Here is a 24,204-nt window from a genome sequence, read left to right on the forward strand (position 1 = left end):
TGATAAGTTAAAGGTATATATGGGCCTAGAAGATGGTATAACATAAAGAATTTCAGGCCCTGTTTGAGAATGCAACCACCTGACTCCCATTAATGTTAATGAGTCTCTCACCAGATCATTCTAAAATTTTACCCCCATGGTCTGTTTTAAAGCATCAAGAGTCAGGAAATTTGGAGTGAAAGCTGAAATTTTATCTTGAAACTGTCTCTCTGATGTATATACCCCTATAGAAAATGTGTAGTACAGTGCAGCTCCAAGATACAACCTTAGTGTGTGAGAATTCTGGAGAAAAATGCCACCCCTTGGGAAGCAGCAGGGTTGGGGAGGGCATTGGAAAGTATGTTAAGATTATGAATCAAAGACCTGGATTCTACCACTATTAGTGTAACCCAGGAAAGTCACTTAATCAACTTGGGTATTCTTGTTTTCCACAATAAAATTAAATAGTTGGACTATACTATAACTAGGTTAAGGTTATACTGTATTATCCACTTTCTCAAGTAATTACACCTGTATCACCTTGAAGCCAAGAAATGGCTGTGTATGTACAGCTGTACGGTATTGAGGGACTTCACTGGACTACGCAGAAGCCGAGGAAAAAAGATAACAGAATATTAGCCACTAATTAAACAGTTGCCTATAAAAAGAATGGACAGAATTCCTCATAAAGTCTGAAGGCTGAGTGTCTTGTGAATCTTGTAAATGGTTAAAAACTTACCTGGGGGGACAAAAGTCTCATCTGAGGTGAAAGTATATTGAAAAAAAAAGGTTGGTTTGTGAAGTAAGGATAGATCTAATTCATTTAGAACCCAGTAATACTCATGTCCGATTACCTCTTAGAATTGTGACTTGATAAAATATTTACTTTTGCAATAGTTACTATAGAGCACAGACTAGATGTATAATCCATGGAGGATTGGTTTTAAGACTCACTGTGGATACCAAAATTCATATATGCTCAAGTCCCTTGTATAAAATGGCATGGTATTTGCATATAACCTATACATATCCTCATATATACTTATTTCCTTTAGAGAATTAAAATTTTATTCTAAAACTATTAAATATTAAAGGAAAGTTGTAATCATAAGAAATAGAATATATGTATAAACTTGAGTGAGATCTTTATTCCTTCTGTCTAGTCACTTTATCATACTCTTTTTTCCCATTTATTTATATATATTTATCTACACACATAATTTTGTCACACTGATATATTATACTACAAGGCTATAGTATCCAAAACAATGTGGGACTGGTATAAAAGTAGAGACATAGACCAATGGAACAGAATAGAGAAGCCAGAAATTAAACCATTTACCTACAACCAGCTGATTTTCAACAAAGCAAAACACAACATACACTGGGGAAAGGAAGCTGCCCTATTCAGTAAATGGTGCTGGGAAAACTGGACAGCCACATGCAGAAGAATTAAAAAGGACCCATATCTCTCAATATATATAAAAATTAATTCAAGATGGATAAAAGATTTAAAGTTAAGCCATGAAATCAAAAATTCTGGAAGAAAATGTAGGAAAACTCTTCTAGACATCAAACTTAGGCAAAGAATTTATGATTAAGACCCCGAAGGCAAATATAGCAATAACAAAAATAAATAAATGGGACTCAATTAAATTAAAAAGCTTCTGCACAGCAAAGGAAATAAAAAGAGTAAATAGACAACCCACAGAATGGGAGAAAGTATTCACAAACTATACATCGGAAAAAAGGCTCTAATATTCACAATCTACAAAGAACTTAAATCAACAAAAAACCCCCAAATATCCCTGTTAAAAAATAGACAGGAGACATGAATAGAAGTTTTTAAAATGAAGATAGACAAATGGCCAAGAAACATATGAAAAAATATTCAGCATTACTAATCAACAGGGAAATGCAAATTAAAACCATAATGAGAAACCACTTCACCCCTGTCAGAATGGCCATTATTAAAAAGTCAAAAAAAAAAAAATAGATACTGGCATAGATGCAGAGAGAAAAGGAACACTTATACACTGCTGGTGGGACTGCAGATTAGTATAACCTGTATGGAAAACAGTATGAAGATGCCTTAAATAAATGTAGACTTACCATATTATCTAGCAATCCCACTACTGGTTATCTACCTAAAGGAAAAGAACTCATTTTATCAAAAGGACTCCAGTACTCAAATATTTATCACAGCACAATTCACAATTACAAAGATATAAAATCAACCTAAGTGCCCATTAATTCATGAATAGGTAAAGGAAATGTGGTATATATATATATATATATATATATACCATGGAATACTACTGAACAATAAAAGGAATGAAATAATGTCTTTTGCAGCAATTTGGATGTAACTGGAGAACATTATCCCAAGTGAAGTATTTCAGGAATGGAACACAAACACCACGTGTATTCTGTAATAATTGGGAGCTAAATGATGGGCACACATGGGCACAAAGAGACATAAAGGACATTGGAAATCAAGAAAGGGCAAGGGGGGAGAGGATCGAGGAGTAAAAACTTACCTATCAGGTAAAACGAACACTATTCTGGTGATGGGCTGACTAAAAGCCCCGACTTAAGCATCATACAAGGCACCCATGTCACAAAGCATTTCTACCCCCTAAATATTTTGAAATAAAAAAAGAAAACAACTAAAAACATATTTTAAATAATGTTTTTACACTAGTAGTTCTTACACTGTATTGTTTAGAGAATAATGACAAGAAAAAAGTCTGTACATGTTCAGTAAAAATGCAACCATCCATTTTTTCCCCAAACATTTTGATCTATTGGTTGAATCCACAGGTTTAAAACCCACAAGTACTGAGGGCTGACTGTGTACTGTGAACTCATCACCTACCCAAATATTACAGTCATCAGAGGATATACATGAATAATATATTTTTTATTATATATAATCAGGAAGATCTTATATAGCACTTTCTGATTCAAATTATAATAATAAGTTATTTTATGAGGTATTTGAATATCATAATGCATGGACTTAGAAGTACAAATTGAGCATCTCCAATCTGAAAATCTAAAATCTTGAAAACCTGAAACTTTTTGAGCGTTTAAGACACCGCAAGTGGAAAATTCCACACCTGACCTACTGTGACCAGTATCAGTCAAAACACAGGTACGTATCAGAGTTTATTCAGCACCCACAAGAGAAAAATAAAATTATCTTCAGGCTGTGTGTATAGGAAACATAACTGAATTTCATGTTTAGATTTGGGTCCCATCCCCAAGATATCTCATTATGTATATGCAAATATTCCCAAATCCAACTGTCCCCCACAAAAAAATCAAAATTTGAAACAATTCTGGTCCCAGATATTTTGGATAAGGGTTGCTCAGTCTGTATCTTAATATTGTGCCCTAAGTCCACCGTTGCGTGTAATGAGTTGGCATCTCCCTGGGCATCTAGAATGACATCAGTGATGTTCATGTGGGGAAACTGAGAGAACAGCTGCTCAAATCATTTTCTGTGTTCTACAGTTCAGATGAAGAGCCCTAGTTGAAAACAGCCCCAGGCGCCCAGGTTAGGCGATACCAATATTTTACCTTTCTTTGACGTCCATAAAAATATTCAAATTCAGTTATAAAGCACAATTAGAAATGGCAAATTGATCAAAAATGAGATCTGGAAAGTCTGACCAAACACAAGAGGATTTAGGCTGGAACATCAGCCTGGAGGTTAGACTAGATGACTTTTTAAAGACTCCTTTTATCTGGGTTTCTTTGATTTTATGAGTCTAAAGACTTTGTGATACAATATCTTTTACTTGGGGCTTTCGCCAAAAAGCCTGAGTTTTCTAATCTACATTAGCATAAAGCAGGTAACCTGGAAATCAGACTACACCGTATCCTGGGGACCTTTCATGCCTTTCCACAGCCTCACCCCACAAATGGCCTTGACACTCTTCAGCTTTACCATCTAGCTAGACAGTTGCAAATGTAAACTCTGTGTCAGACCAGGAATGATCATTCCTCCCGCTTAACCACGGCCAGGAAAACTAATGACATAAGACTAGGTAGGATATCATCCTACATGGGCAAGCATAGCAAGAGGAAAAAGTTCCAAGGGTGAGAGCTCTCCTTAACTCAATGGCTCCATATCTCTCAATTTCCCCCCTCTCAAATGTTAAAAAGCCATCCCTTTCCAATGTCAGCGTGCTGTTACCTCTTTTGGTAAAAAGCATCCTTTTCTCCTGGAAAATGTATAATGGAATGATTTTCTAGGACATGATAAATGACTGCCATGCTCACGTCAGATGGGTACCGCACGAAGTAGAGCCCAGTCCCTTTGTTTCCCTGTTAGCATCACTCAGCTCCTCTATTTGTAGAGCTGTAATAAAAACAGCTTCTTTACTGTGCGTCCTGTTGGTTTATACCAACCATGTCAGGTCCATAAACCGTGGTATATTAAAGGGTAATAGACTGTGTAAAGAATACTAGGAAGATATTCCAACCCTTATCCCTTCCCTGCATTTCACAATTTACTGCCTCCCAGATGGGTATCCATAAATATGACTTAATTGTGTTTGGCGTAAAAACCTCACTTTCTTTGAAGAGTGACCTCCTCGTTCAGCCACTCTCATTGTGTGAGTGCCACCCTCCTGAGAATAAAACTTCGGGTCTTTTGGGACATTTAAATGATGACTGTTTTTAGTCTCAGTATTTTATGGAAGTATCATTTTATTTACAAATACTTTCCCTCTTTCAAAGCTAACCCTGGAAAATAATAGAAAATTAGAATAGAAAAACTCAGTCTGATTCAGATGAAACTCAAAGGTCAATGATCTTTGCATCTCCCTCAAGGATTAGTGTTCCTTGTACCTGTGAAAATATATCAATCTAAAACAGGACATAGCAGGATGGAGACAGTATTCTCTTGCCCTTCAATTCTATTCTACTCTTTCCTATTTTGTTGCAAACAGAAAATGAAAGATCAGAAATTGCTGTACCAAGAAATGAGATCTGGTCCCCCAGTGAAAAGATAACGAGCAAGGACTATCTATGTTCTGTTAATGTTGGTCCTTCTGTTGTCCGTGTATCCATCTATGGAATAAGTAAGTAAGGTACCCACTAGGTAATTGTTGAGAGAAGTGCTATGAAACAGATTTTGGATGCAGCCCCCAAGAAGCACAGAATCTAGGTAGAAAAGCCAACTGCAAGCTAAGGATCTCTGGACAGCATCCCATGAGCTGTGATATGGAGTTACATGAACACAGTGCCTTTGGAGCTCTACAGAAAGAATGACTCACCACCCCAGGGGAGAAAGGCCTGGAGGGCTTCATATGGAATGGGACTTTTCAGTTTGGTTTTTGAAGAAAGAGAAGACATTTAAATGGGAGTCTAGGGGAAGAGAGAGGCGGGGAAGAGGAGGCATTCAAGGCAGAAGCACAGCGCCCAAAAATAAAGGCACAAGAGAGCAAGCTGAATCCAGAGAACAGCCATGAGTCCAACATGACAGGAGCACTAGGCAGGTAATGGGGGAGGCAGGTGGTGAGGGCCCACTGCAGTGCAAGCGTACTTTGTCCTGTCCAGAGAGGGAGAGAGCAAGAACATTACACAGAGAAGTGACATAGTTCACTTCACTCTTTAAAGTGGCAATGCAGAGAACTGGATTTACTGTGCAATTTGGGGAACCTGTTACAGGTCGCTATATAGAGCCTAGGGGTTAAAGAAGGAAACTTTGCTCTCAGAAAACTTACCTTTTAAAAACAGACTCCTATATCATTATCTTTCATTTGGTATTGGGGAAGTGATACAGTGAATTAGGCCACAGATTACAGGACTCAGTGGTTATTAAGTGGAAAAAAAGAGGTGAGAGTAATCAGAGGTTTCTCTCTTTCTCCCCGAGGATTAATTAAAACAAAATGGGCTGAAACAGCAAATAAAATGACTTTTGATTAGACGTAGGGAACAGCCTTTTGTAGAAAAGCCATAAGGGCCATGCTAAAGACATGCTCTGTGAGTGAAATGGAAAAACACTGTGGTTTTGAGCAGAGGATGCCTGATCTGCCCTGAAAATGATCACAAGCAAAATTCTTGTCTACTGAGAGTAGTTATGGACGTTCTAAAGAAAAAAGCATTTTGTGTAAAATTTTATAATAACCATCCCAAAGTCAGAATGCTGGAATAGTGACTACTAGCGTTGGGTTCTAGCCAACCAATAGTAAATGTCTGCCACTCTTGAGTGCCCATCGTGCGTTAGTCACTAGGTTAATCTCACATGTTCAGTGTATCTCATAGTTGTAACCACCTTGCAAGCAGATCTCATTATTCCCATTTTATAAATAAGGCTCAGTGGGGTTGAGTGGCTTCTTCAAGGTCATCCAGTTAATGAGTAGCAGAAGAGAAACTCAACTCAGGTCCACCTATGCAAAACCCAAGTGCTTTCCACCATGCTACACTGCAATTAACTTTGTCAAAACAGCCAACCCACTGGAAGCTTGAACCTCCAGAAGCCTCAACTTGACATTGAACCGTCAAAGATCTGACTGCAAAGATTCTGATCCAACCAAGCACTTTCGTGTGCCCACTTCATGCAATCCTCACAGCTACGAGGGGGTCGGTATCATTATCTCCATTTTACAGAGCAGGAACCGGAAACACAGGACACATGTGACTTGACCATGACACTCAGTGACAGAACTGGCGTTTAACAGAACTGAGCATTCTGATTTGCATTCCTTGGGCCCTCAACCATTGAATAGAAAGGGCCATTTCTGCTTCACTTGGCAGGCTACAGTACTTATGAATTTCAGAATTGTTACTGTGGAGCAATCTCATGATAACTGATGAAACAATGGCCGTGCAATGGACCAGAAAACAAAATTTCAAGGCATTAAACATTTACACAAAAGCAAGTGGTCTTTATTCAGTAGAGGCTGTATTAAATAAAACTCACATAAATATCTCTTAAACATCTTCCGAAGAAGCCACATTGTTTCTCTACGTGACTTAGAATTATGAAAAATAAATATTGTTCTTTAATAGAATTAAAGTTTGAGAAAAATGCAGTTCTGCCAATGACAGAAAAATGACAGTATGCTATAAGTAGGTCACCAAGCAAACCTCCCTCTCAACTTTCTCTAAGCACGTCCAGAGATTTGCCATCATCACTGTGCACAAGTAGCCTTGGTAAACAAGTTTGTAAGGCAGAACTGATGTTAACCAAAACTTCTAGCTTTTAGTACTCTGCTTTGTTTTCCTTATTGATTTTATTATCTTGAAAGCTGTGAGACTATCATCCTTCTAAGCAGCCACTTTATTCCACTGGTTTAGAAAAGAATTATGTTTATTGCAGGCAGTGAGAGAGCTTCTTGTGGATGAGAGAGAGGAGGGAGGACAAAGGTGAGGGATGCCTGTTATTTCCCCACCTCTCCTGGTGCTGCATGAGCCTCTGACAACCGCTCCAAACCTGTTCTTCCAACACACCTCCCAGCCCTGACCACACACTAGTAGTACCACCATTTATATTGACAAATGAAACACCTAAATACTATTATACATGTGGCTTCGTAGAATAGGAAATTAAGCAAATCCCAGACATAGGTTCAGGGCCACCACTAGCCTGGACAAAGGATGATTTTGATCTAAGACTCACCCTCTTCTTTTTAAACATTGTCTCTCCCTGTTTGTGCCTAGTATCTGTGTGGCATGCTCTGACTGCCCGGGCACACCTAATTCAGTAACTCACATAGAGTCTCCTTCTGTAGGCATCCATTTATGCCTTGGATTTTTTTTTTTTTTCTTTTTGGCTACCCCTTATCAAAAGTTACTTATACTGAATCTTATTCTCTCCGGTTTAATTATCTGTCTTCTCCAACTGGGCTGAAAGTTCTCCAGGGCCCTTTGTCTGCTTCACTGATGGATCCTGAGCACCTGTTATTAGAACAGGGCCTGGCACATGGAAAGAAAGAATAAACCCACCTATGCCAGTGTGTCAGTAGCTACTAAGGGCTAAATTCAGAGGTTGCTGAACCAGATATGGACAGCAAGACTGTTTCCTTTGTCATACAGTGTTTGAGAACTTTTTTTTTTTAAGTTGGGGACGTTCATTTAAAAATCCCTGTCTAGATTCTCTTTTAAAAAGTAGAAGTTCTGGTAACAAGGCCAAGTGCCTGCCCTCTTATAAATGAGTCATGGTCTTCCCACTTCCCTACCATTCCCCATTTGCTTCCCCATGCTAAGACTGTCAGTTCCAGTATTGAGAAACTAGGAATAAAATTTTAGAACATTGGTATTACTATACTTGGTCCACAATTGGCTTATTTGTTGATGGTATTAGAATTTGAGTTTGTGACTCCAGTCTTTAAACATTTTCTGTCTAGGGTAATGTATTTATGTTTAGCTTAGATATAGAGCGTTTTGAAGATGTAAAGATATAATGACATCATTGGAAATTTTCCATATTGTGGCAGGAGAAATATCTTCGGCTGGTAGAGCTCTCAAGTCACACCTTGAGGGTGGTTGCCCTTTTTATTTAGTAATAGGAAGGAATAGGAAAAATGTAGATTTCTAGGTTCTTCTTATTTTCCTGAAGCCTTTTTTCCTGAGCCCTCAGAGGTTCTGCAGTGTGAATTACCTCTTACTAATACTTCTTTTTACATTTGAATACTGTTTTTTTCCAAATCACCATATTCATTGAGCTATTGCAAAATCTTATCTAATGCTTAATTCAGTTTGAATAGGGTATTTTTTTTTCATTAAATTCATGCAATGATGGCCATAGTCTACTTAGCACAGCAAGTAGCCAGTTAGAAACCATCTAATGACGGAGAACAGCAAAAATGCTCCAGGAAGATCACTCAGGCCTCAGAGGAATTTTTCCTCCTGCTTGGCCATGCATATAATTTAAAATCACTGAATAAGAACCAATTGCTACTTTGCTGCAGATTTGGGGGAGCTTGGTAACCTATGAGAAATGCAGGCCACTTCTCAGTATCTGATCAAATGAGTACCAGGCTAATTCAGAGATTCCTACCCAGAGTGTGGGAGAACATCACGCAGCAAAAGATGGCCATTACTATGATTTGACTTCACCTGAGATGATGCATTGTCAAAGCCAAATCATTTTAATATAAAACAAAATTTTTATTAGTTGACATTTATTACATTTAGAGATAATAGGGTACAACTTTAGCCTCACAATCTCCTTTGGCTTATGTTCATATTCTGAATGTAAACTTTTATAATTAGGAAAGCTGATATCTCCCTTCTGAAGCAAGCTTTATCCAATACATACATTTTGAACCTAACAGTGTCTTCAGCATATAGGCACTTTCCCACACTTAAGGCTATATAGCAGAAAGCAAGCCAGATGAAGGTGCTGCTCTCCTGGAGCTTATATTCCATTGTTGCACATAACAAACAAATGAGTGAAGGAACATTCTGTCAGGTAGATAGAGGCTGTGAGAAGGAAGGGTTAAGGGGGTGTCAAGGGAGTGTTGGAGGATGGTGGGGGATGATGAGTGGCAAGGGGTGATCTTTTATTTAATAAGGCCAGAGAAGGTGATTCTTGAGCTGAGACCTGAATTCAGCAAGGTAGCCAGTCACGTGGAGACTGTGGCAGGGGTTTCCAGGGAGCAGGAACGGCAAGTGCGAAGATCCTCGGAGGCACACGCTGCTCAGTGTGCCCAAGCTGGCCCATGGTGCTAGAGAGGAACAAGCATAAGAAAGAGGAGGTGATGTCATCAAGGAGCCAGGGAACAGATTGCAGGGTCTTCTAGGACACTGTGAAGACCTTAGATCAGGCATCCTCAAACTACGGCCCTCGGGCCACATGCAGCCCACCGAGGACATTTATCTGCCCCCCCCCCCCGGGTGTTTTTGCCTCGGCTGCCTGTCCTGCTTAGCAGCCGACTCATCCCTGGGCCCACAGTGCGCATGTGTGGAATGTGCACTGCACTCTCCAGTGGCCCTCCAACAGTCTCAGGGGCAGTGAACTGGCCCCCTGTTTAAAAAGTTTGAGGACCCCTGCCTTAGATGTTATGTCTAGGGTGATGGCAAGTCAAGCCGTTAGAAAGCTTTGAGCAAGGGAGCAACTGGATAGAATTTACATTTTCAAATCAATGATAATGTACTAATAATACCTGTCGTGTCATGTATTGAGCACTTGTTATGTGCTAAGCACTCTACATATATTATCTCATTTAATCTTTATAACAGCTATATGATAGTAGTCACTGTGGCTATTCTCATAGGACAGATGACACAATGACTAAGCAGTTGGTCATGAGGAACTTGTCCACAATTGCACAGGTAGTAAGTGGCATGTCCAGGTTTAATACAATGGTTATATTTTAAAATCTTGTTTATTCATGTACTTACTTATCTGAGAGACATGGTTTCACTCTGACACCCAGGCTGGATTACAGTTGTGCAGTTATAGCACACTGAAGCCTCAAATTGGGCTCAGGCAGTCTTTCTACTTCAGCCTCCTAAGTGGCTGGGATTATAGGCATGCACCACCACACCTACTTAGATTTTTTTTTTTTTTTTTGTAATTTTTTGTATAGATGGGATCTTGCTATGTTACTCAGGATGGTCTTGAACTCCTGGCCTCAAGCAACTCTCCCACCTTGGCCTACCAAAAGGCTGGGTTTGCAGACATGAACCACCATACCTGGCCCCTTTTTTCCCCCTTTCATTTTACGTCATTGTAGTCCTAAACTAAAGGAGTCTTGAGGCTCGTATAGATTATAACTTTCCTATTTTTCTGGACATTTCTTAAAGTATAAGAGTGGTATTATCATACATAACAGTATCATCTTCTGATTACAGAGAAGGATATGTAAAAGAACTACCCAAAACTAAAATCTTTGCAGAAAGAACACAGGTTCTTAATCTGTAGATTCAGAATTGTATCTCAGTATCATTGATTTCCTTAGTAGTAATATGGGATTTTTTTCAAAGCATTTAAATAAACAATTTTCTGACAGAAGTCTATGGGCTTCCCAAGAGGGCCCCTGTGTGTAGAGGTAGTACCATGTTTCCTCGAAAATAAGAAAGGGTCTTATATTTATTTTTCCTCAAGAAGACACCCTAGGGCTTATTTTCAGTGAATGTGTTATTTTCCCCTCAAAGCCTCAGCTTGCAGCACACACAGGATGGCTGACACCTGACAGGAGGAGCCGACCTTGTTGGTGGGGCTGCCCGCACCTTTCCGGTCACCTCTGGGATAGTAGCTGCCATGATGGGGCAGATGAGAAAGGCTGTTCATCTCCTTTACCGCTTCGTGATGAAATGCATGGGTTGTGCAGATACGCTGTGTAGCCACACCCACCACTAAGTCTTATTTTCAGGGTAGGGCTTATATTGCACAAATGCTTAGAAATCCTGCTAGGGCTTATTTTATGGGTAGGTCTTATTTTGGGGAAAACACAGTACATGCCCAGGCTCACAAACAGGCCAGTTGTACCTGGGGTGACCACTTGTCCTGGTCTGCCCAGGTTTGTTCCAGTTTATGTCTTTGTTCAGGTCCAATTATTAATATCAATCTCAAAAGTGTTCCTGAGAAAATAATTTGGCTACTGTTGGCCACCTGTGATCAAGAAAGCAGTGATGATGTAGCAAATTGATTGCTATCACCAGGACACATGATAGGGGCTGCCAAGCCCTGAATTCAGACTTATTGTGGTAATGAATGGGTGTGATTGAAGCTATAACATGCACAGGATACAATGGGAGAGAATAGTTTTGACCGGGCTCAGTGGCTCATGCCTGTAATCCTAGCACTCTGGAGGCTGAGGCGGGAGGATCACTTGAGCTCAGGCATTCGAGACCAGCCTGAACAAGAGCATGACCCTGTGTCTACTACAAATATAAAAATTAGCTGGGCATGGTGGAGCATGCCTGTAGTCCCAGCTACTTGGGAGGCTGAGGCAGAAGGATTGCTTGAGCCCCAGGAGTTTGAGGTTGCTGTGAGCTAGGCTGACGCCATAGCACTCTAGCTGGGGTCACAGAGCAAGACTCTTGTCTCAAAAAATGAATAAAGAAAAGAGAGTTTTAATCATAATTATTTTTTTTCACAGCCAAAAAAGAGCATAAAATGGAAGAAGGTCACTTGGAGAATGCACAGAAAAGGTAAGCAGCTCTGATTTGGCTGGAGTTGTTTCTTTGACCAGCCATTCTATATTGTCGTTGTTGTTATCACAAAGTACATTCACATTGCTATGCAACTGTATCTCCAGAACCTTTTCATCTACCCCAACTGAAACTCTGTACCCTTTCAAGATGAATTTATTTTCCCCCTGGCAACCATACTGCTTTCTGCCTCTGTGACTTTGACTAGTCTGGGTACCTCAGGCTAGTGAAATCATACATTTGTCCTTGTGTGACTGCCTTCTCCCACGTGGCATAATGTTTGGCGAGCCACTCTTTGGGCCTCCTTTGTTAAGACTGCATCGATGGACAATAAGGTACCATTGGGAGCCGGAGCAAAGCACTGTAACAGGACTTGGGAATGTTTGTCCTCGGGAAGCAGGGACTCATCCCTGCCTCACACACGTGTTGTGACACCATTCCATTGTCTGCCTCTCCCTCAGTACTCTGCTCCTGGGCCACTTCATGGAAGTTGAGAACAGTCTGAACCCTTCTTAGCATTACCACGAGATTAAACTAATTATTGCAAACACCTAAGAGACTTACTATGTCTTTCTTCAGATCCCAGAGGATGCTATAAGCCAGGGGCAGGCCGGGCGAGAAGGGACTGCCCTCTGCAGTCTATGGAAAATTCCCCCAGTAGTTGGGAGGCCTCAGAGGTCTTCTGTTCAGCCTCACTTTACCTGCTTTGGGCCTCTTGCTTGCTCTTCCCTCTCTCAATAGACACCCGAGGGGAACCATCCACCATGCCCAGTGGAACCCAGTAATCGGCAGTTCTGATCCCTTAGGGGCTTTTCCTTTTTCTTATTTGGCCAGGTTAGTCACCTTGGCTCTCCCTCCGTCTCAGAAGGGTGAGTGGGAATAGATGGGCATTCTCACATTCAAGGCAGAAACTCAAGATAAATTTTGCTGGTTCCAATTCTAAAAGTACTAGAAAATTAAGTGGAGAGGTAGGGTAGGAGACAACATATAGGGGAAAATGAGCTTTACAAATGTGTGAGGAGGAGATTTTTCCAGGTATGAATGTAAATGCAAATAAGCAGACTGTACAGACAAACCATTTGCCTCTTATCTAGCCACCCTCTCTGAGCGTTCCCAAAGCCTGTGCACAGTGCTGTCTGCCCTGCTTCCTGCTGCAATCACCAATAAGATTAAAATGCTGATGAAAGCAAGGTGAAGGCAATTCTTGCACTTTTCTAATGCAAGCGTGTTCTTGAATCCTAGTTATCATCCTGTCATGAGAATCATTCAAAAGTCAGACAATTCCATGGCTACATTTTTAAGTTATTGTGCCTCTCTGTTGACCTCATCCGTATATCAAGCGTCACTTCCCAACACGTCAAACTAGCACGTCTGTGTCACAGAAATAGCATGTAGAGAAGAGACCAGCAACATGGGCACATTGGTATTAGGCCAGACAGAAATTCAGCTTCCAGGGTGGATGTCAAATTTCTAATACTTTTTCAAGACTCTTGCTAAAGGAAAGGGGGCCCACCCTAGAGGGGCCGAAGCTGCTGCCGCACATTAGCTATGCTGAGGGGAGTCATAAATTTTGGTTGTCAGCATTTTCTGTGGCTTTGTGATGAAGGTAGTCTAGCTTTCATGTCATACGTGAAATATGTTAGATCCCATCTTTAATGTAGAAACCACAGTTGTTTTGGTTACACTCTTTAAGGAGGTTGTGGTCAGTGTTGCAATATTTGTGTGAGATTTAGTAAATTCTTATGTTTTATTCTCGAGAGAAACAATTTACTCTGAGGCTAAGGAAAATTTGCTTTTCCTAAGCAGTCTCTGAGGCATGCATGTGAAACAATAAGGGGATGTGTTCTGCTTTGGCACCTCAGCACTGTAAAAGTAAAACAGTTCACTCTGCCTATGGACTCTTTGATGTAATCATCGTGTGTACTTTTAAACCGTTTGGACAAATTTAAAAAACACAAATCAGACTAGGAATTTAGAGCGGAGAGAAAAGGAATCAGAAATAGTTTGGAGTAAAATTTTAAAAAGTTGTATAAGACAAAACATATGATTAGAAATCAATCTTTTTAAAGTTGAGAACTATTTTAGAGTTACCTGCTGACAGAGATTTCAAATAGCATGATTGACCCTTTGTTTCCTGTCGATCGAAGAAAATTCTCCTATTGTTAAATATCGGCGGTTTGTCTTGCCTAAATTTCAGAAGGTTTTAAGTGAACAGTCTTCTGTGAATCAAAACTGAATTTGAAATAAAGTGAGTTTCATCTGGAGTAGAAGATAGTAGTGATCTTATCAAGTAGTTGTAGGTTCATATTCTAGCTTTTAGCTTTTTCTTAAAGGGATAATGATGAAATCAAGCAAGACAAAGAGGCAACTGCCTCTTTGTCAAAGTTGCTGAACACTAAAGCCAGGCCATTCTCTGGGATTCTGTTTACTTTGGTTCTTCTGGAGAGGTTCACTTGCTTTCTTAGTTTTCAAAACACATAGGGGGAAAAAAAATGCTGGAATTTGATATTTCTTTTAGTTTTTGTCCCCTTTGAGGGAGGGTAAGCAGGCAGGACCTCACAGATCCCCAGGGACAGAGGCAGTGGGCATGACAGTTAGCTTCAGTTTAGAGTTGGGAACAGTGAGGCCCCCAGGAGGGTGATGTGCTTTCCTCAGGCTCTGTGACAACCACCAGGCCACATGGTCGTTCTCTGAAACCACACCAGGATTTGCAACATCTTGTTGTCCCAATCTAGACTTTAAATAATGCCAGGGGCACTGAGGTGATTCATGAAGCATGACTGGACTTTACTATATTCTGTGGTAAAAAATGAAAATTATTTCTTCTAAATATTAAAAGCCTCTCTCCTCTCTATGAATACATACATAATGCATTAATATAAATATGGATCTATGTAGAAGGTTAAGCATAAGAAAGAGGAAAAATAATGACGTGCTCTGCCTGGGAGAAATGCATATTAGGTGATGGAGGGCAACTGTGTGCAAAGTAGAAATAGAGGGAGAAAATGACTATTTTATTTTTTAAATGCCTGTGTTAGTGAACATGAGCCCCATAGAAAGGTGGAGAAGATGGAGCTTTCATAGCAAATCAAGTGACCTGAGTTCTAGGCCCAACTCTGCCAATGAGTAAGATCATTCAGTCTCTCCAGACTTCTGTTTTCTCATCTGTAAAATGAGAATATTGGGCAAGTCAACCTGTAAATCCCTTCCAATTCTAACATCCTGTGACTTTATAGAAAATTTGTGGCATATTCCTGTAGGTTAGATAACTCTCTGTTTACATATTCCCCTGTTACAATCAGCATAATTTTTAATTTTGAGTGAAATAAAAATATATGTCATAGAGGGAATGTTTAGTTTTATCAGTATTTTGACTGTCACAGAATTAAGAGCTAAGTCTGGGACAAAAGTGGACGTTGCTACTTTATTTCATTACTGGTTTTTCTACCAAATATGTATGTTTAGAATTGTAAGAGAGTCCCTTAAGAGATTACTTGCAGTTATTACCTTTCTCCACTTATGCACTTCCAGTCTTTTAATAACTGGGAGCCAAAATTCCCTGACCAGTAGTTTTAATTTGCATTAAAAACAGATTTATTATTTACAGAAGCACAAAGAATTTATGGGACTCGGAGCTGCAGCTCCAGCTTGGACCTCGCCTAATCGTAGCCATGGAATCAATTAACAGTTCATCTGTGAAATGTGATAAAATCTTATGAGATACATATTGCCCAATAACTGAGAGCGAGATGAAAGTATGCACCATAATACTAACGGGGCTTCAGGGTTTTACAATCACCATTGAATAGAGTTCCATTAGAAAATCAGTATTCAGGATGGCCACAAAAAAACGCTGTGTCTGAACAGATGATAGAGCATCGAGTAATAAACCTGGCCAGCCATTCCTGCTTTGATTAGTTTCCAACACCCTAGAAAAGGGGCCATTTATTTAAGTGTTCTTGCTCATGGCAAATGAGCTTGTGAGGCTTGGGGTGGGTGGGGGTGAGGAAGAAAGATTGAGTTCAAAGCTATAAATTGCTGCAAAGCTAGTGCCTCCAAGAAGGGCTGCTTGGGAGGCCCACGTAGTCTGGTGTGGAGTGAGCCTTCATGAGGTAGGTCTTAGTGGTATCTGAAAATCCACTTTGGAAAACCTGCGTTCTTTACTGACAAGACAGAAGATCATTTTTCAAGATCAGAAATGTTTTTCCATCTCCAAACCTTGCTCTGCCCACCATTATGTCTCTTTTTGTAACATTGGTGGTCTGTATTCTTATATCAAGCTTTAAAATACAACCCTCTTGAAGTTCATGTCATCTATGTGTCTTATTTTCCCCTTGAGAAAACTGGAAGTCAGAGATACTGAGTGATTGACCCAAGATTACAAAGCCAGTGTATGCAGGAATAAGAGTTAAACTGATTTTCCAATTTTCAGTGAAACATTCAACAGATTAATCATTCCCAGTGGGCTATCTAGCTGACCACTGCTAATGCTACAGAATCAGGTTGTCATCAGTCTTACATGTAATCGTTAAACATAAAATGAAGAGCGAGCAGGTAAAGGACATGGATTTGAGATAAAGAACAAACTCAAGTTTTACCTGCATACCCCCAGATGTTATGTATGCTGGGTTTATATATATATATAAACCCATATATATAAAAACCCATATATATATATATGTATATATATATAAACCCATATGTATACACACACACACACAGATAAGCTGTGCCCAAGTGTGTCCCCAGTAAAGTTGCATTTCTTGGCAAATCAGTTTGGGCAAATAAGTTTCCTGAGGTTTAGAATAAGTTGCAGTAGCTATGAGCCCAGGACCCCGTGTTAGAGAACAGGCACGTGGGAAATTGCACCTACCGTCTCCTCTCCTCACCTTAATGGGTTTTGGTGTTGACAGTTTCTCACCCTCTACCTCACTCCATTTTTCCCTCCTACTTGTTGCAGTTTTGAAACAACAGTAGAATATTTTGGGATGAAGCCAAAGTCCGGTGAGAAGGACATCACACCGAGCTATGTGTTTATGGTGTGGTACGAGTTCTGCAGTGACTTCAAGACGATTTGGAAGCGGGAGAGTAAAAACATATCTAAAGAAAGGTAAGGCTCAAATAAAGATGTTAATATACCTTGCAGGAGTCTAGGAAAGTGCCCCCTCAAACCTAACAAGGTGTGCACATTTCACACACATCAGTGTTGATTTTTGAGGGGGGCTGGTGGGGCCAATCAAGTGGACTTCCAGGAAAGATTTTTGCCTCGGGTGTCATGGGGAAATTCAGAGAAAGCTTGGTGTCCACACAAGCAGATACACTCACACGATCTGATAAGTTACACTTTGTTAACCCCTTCCAATTACTAACTAGTAAATGAAAGGAGAGTTGTGCTAATTTGCAACAGATTGCTTCTCTGTGTATTTTCATGTTGGCCCGGGCTAAATGAGGCAGCCTTGCTGTCGCAGACAGTATAGACAAATAAAAGTGAATGCTTTTCCCATTAATATACTGAACTTGCATCAAAGGGAAATCTCTGAGACTCGGGCCACACTTCACATGGCGTTGAAGCCCCACACTGGATTTACAGCGCCACTTCTGACTCCCCGTATCCTGCTGGGGACATCAAACTGCATGCCGCTCGGCCTCATAGCAGCCTCCTGATTTTATTAGTTGGGGGTAGAAGAAAAACCTCAGCTCTGAATATAGGCTGTGTGTGTGCGTGCGTGCGTGTGTGTATGTGTTCGTTCGTGTTCTCTTTAGGAAGACTGAATTTGGCCCTGTTTATCAAAAAAAAAAAAAAAAAAGCATTTCTGCATTTCTGCTTGATCATTGTTGTAATCAGGTTGCCAATGTTCCATAAAGGGTGTCATGGATTTAAACTTCAAATGGGTCTTGCCCCACTACTCCTGCGGAACAGATGTATAAGAATGTCATTCAGAATGGAGTAGAAGGGGACAAAAAATTGTACAAAGTGAGGGAAACGATGTGTTTAATTATAGCACCTATATCTCACTAACAATTAAGACCTAAAATTCCATAATTTGGTATTTTCGTTCTTTATAATCAAAGAAAAAGCATATAGGTAATGTATATACACACACCCCACAACCTACCCTGATATGTGTTACCTTGAAACACTGCTTTTAAGGGTATCAAAATTTAAAAATTTTTGACCTACTGTTAATGAATCTCTCAGTATTTTTCTCAAGTAATTAAAAAAACAAAACTTTTCTTTCCAAGGAAGTCAAAGAGCTTTAAAAATATATTGTCAACACATCTTCCCATCAAGTGCCTTTGTTAAGAATTTTTTTGTTAACAAGTTTTGTTAAGGCTGTGGATAATAAACATTTAAAAAATTCTAAAAATTTTGGCATCCAACCCATTATTCTTGCCCTGCAGTCACTTACTTAGTCCTTTAAACCAAAATAATGAGCTTTTCTATGGACTAAATTCTCACGTAGAAGTGGGAGAGCCCAGCTCCTCTTCCTGTAACAGGGTAGCAGCCCGGCACTCAGCTGTCCAGGTCCACACCTTGAGGCTGGGAAATCCAGCAGTGGGCCCTGAATGTAATGCCTTTACTGAAGAATTTGCACCTCAGATTTTGAGCATAGCCCTTAGTGAATTGGTCCTTGGGGCCCTAAAAATTGTCTAAAACAACAACAACAACAAAAATAGCAGATAATTAATTGCTTTTCATTTTAATAATCTTCTGTTGAAATACTGAACTGTATTCCAAATTAAGGAGTTTTCCCTATCACAGAAGTGAGACCAAACTAACTAAGGGTCTGCTATGGCTGTGGTATCTAAGCATCCTTCCAAATGACATTTTCTCGGATTCCCAGCCACGGGAGTTTGTGGCGCTGCTTCCTGGGTGCAGCTGTTGAATTGCCTGCTTCACACTTTGTAAACCAACACCTCTACCGGGTCATGACTTCCCAAGGCCCTTTTCAGTTCTTCTCATTTAGCAATTTCAAGGGTCTCTCATTCCAGCCATGCCTTGTGAGATGGATCACCAAGGTTTCCAACCTAAAACAACATCTCTGGAAGTTAATGACAGCTAATAATATTTTTGGAGGCAGCTCATTTAGGAAAATCTTGTTTGTTAAGAAAAGTTAGCATGTTGGGTATATCACTGATCAACCATTTAAACAAACTGATTAATATCCAGTTTTCTTGTGAAGTGAGGACTTTTTTAATTGTCCTCTATCTGCTGAGAATTTTAGCTTTTTTACTATTAGAATCATATATTCATTATAATAAAATGAATTCTTCTATTATAATTAAATAAAAAACAACTTGAATTCTTCTATTATAATTCTTCTTGAATTCAAGAATAATTCTTCTATTATAATTTTTATTGAATTCTTCTATTATAAGAATTGAATTCTTCTATTATAATTAAATGAAAAACAATAAAATTGCTTTGTTTTGACACCTATTTAATGAAATTTGATATTACAATTTTCAACTATACTTTTTCTAGAAATCCAGTAAATCCCAACACTAAATGTCAGGTGGTAATGTAACATTATTAACAAGAATAATACAAAGACATCTTAAAAAAATTCATAACCATTTGAAAACCTGATAGTTTATAATTACAAAGGAAAAAAACCCTGTATTTTGAGATCCCATAAGAGGAAATTCAACCACTTGATTTTTAAATATATTTGAGGGCTACCTAATACCCAAGAAATCATTGGGAAAACTTAATCAGTAATAGTATTTTCAAAGGGACAGGTTCCATAGCAAATGATGTTTTGTTTAAACTCCACTTCCAAATGAAATAAATGCAAGTGTTGAAAACCACCTTAGGCCACTTGGGGTTCATTTTAGGTGGTAGAGAGTATTTACCTCTTTTTCTACTTAGCATGGTTTTCATGACTACACATTAGCTTGGTGCAAAGTTGAGATAGATGCATCTCCATAACTAGGTAACAACTGCCCCTCATAAAACCTGGAACAATCTCCAAACACACAAATGACTGTATGAAAATGTCCAGTGTTCTCATGCCTTGTGAGTGAACAATAAACCCCATCATTGAACTGGTGTCAGGGCACAAGACTGCGGTTGAGTAAAAGAAACATAATACTTCACTGGGGAATATAGTTTACCTGCAGATAAACTGTATCATTAGAAGAGCAGTCTACTATGTGATGGTATTATTAATGGCATTCAATTTTCCTTGGCATTTAAGACAGTCTTAGGCAAAAAAGTAAACTACTGTATCCAGGCACAAATCCAGAAGCCCCATACCCTGTCAGGGGTGCAGAACCTGAGGCCTTGGGGCCACATGTGGCCTTTTCTAGATCCTATAGTGTGGCCTTTTCACTGCATCCAAATTGTACAGAACAAATCCTTTTATTAAAAGGGGCACAGCAGAGAAAGATGAAGCTTTTCGTGCCTCGTTTAGTGGTTAAAAAAGAACAATCTTGACATCAGAAGATGTATCAGTGAGGTCTTCAGTCTGTGGCCCACCCCGTTGTTATACTGTCCCCAGTACTGAGACTCATCCCCCACTGAAGCACTCTAGTCCCTTCCCTCATCCCTTCTGGGCACAGGCAGTGCTCAGCAGTGTGAAAAATACCTCTAGATAGAGAGTTGAAAATCAGCATTTTCATCCTTCACTCTGCCATTAATTGGCTGTGTGATTTTGAGCCAGTCGCTTACTGCCTGGTGACCAGTTGTCACATCTGTAAAATGTGTGTATTAAGATGAAGCAGGAATTAAGCAGTGAGTGTGATCTCTTCAAGCTCAAATCTCTGTGAACCTAGAAACTACATTTCGAACTTTCCGAAGAACTGTGTCTTTTCATTTCTTCGATAATGCCCCTCACCTTTGCTCTTGAGCTCATTGGGGACTATATTGGAAGCCATTTGAAGCCAAGAGTGGACAGGTAAGTCGGGGAGAGATTTGAAGGCAGGGAGAATTTTCATTGCCCTATTGGAATTTGTAAATGTCGATGGCTCCCTTGCTCCATCCCTAATTCGTCTCATAAAGTACTGATGAAGATCCCATTTTTTTTTATTGACTGTACACACTAGAAAGATTTTCCTCTGATCATCTATACCCAACATTGTGTTTCATGGTAGATTATAATTCAAGACTATATTTTATGCTCAAAGGCAGCTTTGCCTCACTTTTAACTTTTCACAGACTTTTGTATTTACACTTCTTGATACCCAGTCACTAAATTTTTGGTACATGACTTCCATCTATTAAATCAACAGATTATCTAAGAAGTATATGCTTAATTGCAAGGAAGTAAGCTAATTTTTGCTGTTGCCTTTATTGGCTATTCTGTACTCAGTTTTGCTGTTTGGTTTTTTTGTTTTGGGTTGGGTTTTTGTTTTGGGTTTTTTTTTTTTTTTTTTGACTGCTGAATTACTCTGGATGCTGGGACCCTTACATATAAAAGATTCCACCATTTAAGGTATCCTAAGACTGCTCCCACCTATGCCCACAAATGTACACAGGCCACTACCACCCACAAAATGAGCTATGGATTTGCAAAAGGTGAAGAAGTCGTGACTGCAGGAATAAAGTCTGGGCAAATAATTTACCCTGAGCCAAAGCAAACTTTAAAACTGCCACTTAAAAACCCCATAATGGGTAAGTAATGAGTGCATGAGGAGTTTGGTGAATTTTATGTGAAATGCAAATAGGAAATTTCAGTATATACATAGCTATAATTTATACCATGGGGAATGGATAGTCCTTTTTTTTTTCTTTCTTTCTGTTTTGGTCCACCTAAATGGCAACAGAGTTTTTGTTTTAAGTGTATTACTTGTTGCTATTGTGGTTAATTATGCAACTGCCATACCCTTGACAGCAGAGAGTTGAAAGCCATTGTGGGGTTATCCTGAAAGCTATTCTCAGAGCCCCTACTGCTCAGGTCACTTTAGGACCAAGAGTTGGAGACTTAAAGAGGCTGTTCCATAACCTACAAAGGAGCCATTGATTCAGTGTAGACACTGTAGGAATTCTTCTCTTTACATGATGAAATTATTCTGGGAAAAAAACTCCACAAACTGAAATTTTTACTTATTGAATTCTGCCTTCCTACAAACATACATACACAATCATTATAGTAACTTCTAACAAGTTAACTTTCTTTTCCTGGACCTGCATTATATATTAATAGTTACATGGTTCGTATATACTTAACTACTAAGGAGCTTCATATTTTAGAGAAATCCCTTAATAATACAAAAAATCACTCTCTAGGTAATTGACAAAACTTTGAAATTTTCCAAATCACATTTGAAAGCAGTTCTGTGCAAGTATAAAAACAGTAAATACTCCAAAGACCTAACTGATAAACAGAATTATTATAATAAAAAAATAAAGCCCGCTTATCTCCCAAGCAATAAATTTTAAAATACTTCTACAAAAGAATAAATAGTCCATGAATAAGGAGAGGAGATAGACTAAAAAATGGTAAGAATTATAGGATCATTGATTTTTAAAAACTAAACATATCTCTTGGCCTTCCTTCCTCCAAAAACTATCATTCCATCTCTTTTCTTTTCCCTTCAAGCTTCTTGTAAAAGAAGAGTTTATATTCATTTCCTTACTACATACTCCTTCCCATATGAGTAAGGATAAAGTCTTGTCTGCCATAGCAAAGACCAAAAGAACTGTTACTTAAACAAAGGAAAAATTTATATTTCTCTTGCATAACAATCTGAGTGCAAGGAGGTTAGATGTCGTGGATGCAGTTTCCTTCTGTTTTGTGGCTGCCATTCTTGAGGCGTGGTCCTTATCCCCAAGGCTGTAGATAGCTCAGATCATATTCACCACCACCATGGCCAGTGGGAAGGGGAGGGCACACCTGGAAGGTGCATACATCACTTCTACTTTAAGACCACTGGGCAGAATTTAGCTTCATGGCCATACACAAGGGAGACCAGGAAATGTAGGGTTAGCTGGGAGCTATGTGCCCAGCTAAGGATTCATAGGCTCCGTTATTAAAGGAAGAGGGAGAAATACATGTGGAGACCATTAGCAGACTTTGTCACATTTCCCAAATGTGAAAGCAAACGGCTCCTTCTAACTCTTCGCCACTGCTAGTTTTTGACACTGATGATAGCTGCTTCTATCTCAAAATGTCTTATTTCTCTGACAAGTACACTGGATATCTTTCTGCAAAGATGACTACTCCTTCTACATCTCCTTCATCCTTCATTGGCTCCTCCTTTTCTTCTATTCCTTAAGTGTGAACCTTGCCCAAGCTTCAGGTCTCAGTGCTCCTCTTTCTGCTCTACACTCTCTCCATAGCTGGTCTCAACTATTTTCACAGCTTCACCTATCACCTCTTTGCCGAGGCTTCCCAAGTCTCCCTACACAGAACCGACCACCTCTCTAAGTTGTAGATGTAAATCTCCTACTACACGCTAAACATTGCTATGGGATACCCAACTTGCATCTGCAATTCAGTTTGTCCCCATTGGAAATTCTATCCCAACTGAGGCCTACTCCTGTTAGGTTTCCTAAATTTTGATTGCAACACTGTCCTCCTCTTAGTAGCAAAAGGTGGGCTGGAACCTGAATTATCTTCAGTGCTACTATACAAGGTTCATTTCCTATCTATTGCTGACTCATCTCAGTTTTGCATACTCAGTGGTTCTTCTTCTTATCTTGTATTTATTTGCAGTGGCTCTGCCCTAATTCAGGACTTCATCATCCCTCACCTGGATTATTGAAATATCCTTCTCATTCTTTTATTTCCTCTTTAATGTCCCTTATCACTGCATCTAGTTATCCTTCTAAAACAGAAGTTATATCACATTTATCTCTTTAAACATATTCTGTTGTTTTCCATTGCTCATGAAATAAAGGAGAGAGAATTAGCCCTGGGTTACTACTTTTATTTATTAACTTATTAGGTTCTTGCAACAACCCCGAAAAGAAGGTTTATTGCTAGTCTACAACTAAGCACGAGAGAGTAAATGAATTTTCAATGTCACAGTTTTACTAATAATCAACAGGATGGGGATAAGGACCTAGGTCTTTTTTGACACTAAAGCTTAAGCTCGTTGGACTGTTCCATGTTTCCTCCCAAATTATAGTGTGACCCTCTGAGAACCTGCCCTAAAATCACT

General features: G+C 39.4%; 1 protein-coding gene across 7 annotated transcripts in view; it reads left to right on the forward strand.

The window, feature by feature from the left end:
• Positions 1 to 24,204, forward strand: part of FMN1 (formin 1) — a 389,771-nt gene that overhangs the window by 337,134 nt on the left and 28,433 nt on the right. For all 7 annotated transcript variants that reach the window (XR_001154565.2, XM_012766326.2, XM_012766332.2 and 4 more), the window contains 2 exons: positions 12,045 to 12,096; positions 17,057 to 17,206. Coding sequence is in view for 6 of the 7 variants with exons in the window: in XM_012766326.2 (XP_012621780.2) it covers positions 12,045 to 12,096; positions 17,057 to 17,206 (202 nt within the window). In the remaining variant the exon portion in view is untranslated. The remainder of the gene's footprint in view (positions 1 to 12,044; positions 12,097 to 17,056; positions 17,207 to 24,204) is intronic.

Source organism: Microcebus murinus, chromosome 6, assembly GCF_040939455.1.
Source record: "Microcebus murinus isolate Inina chromosome 6, M.murinus_Inina_mat1.0, whole genome shotgun sequence".
Taxonomy (NCBI): domain Eukaryota; kingdom Metazoa; phylum Chordata; class Mammalia; order Primates; family Cheirogaleidae; genus Microcebus; species Microcebus murinus.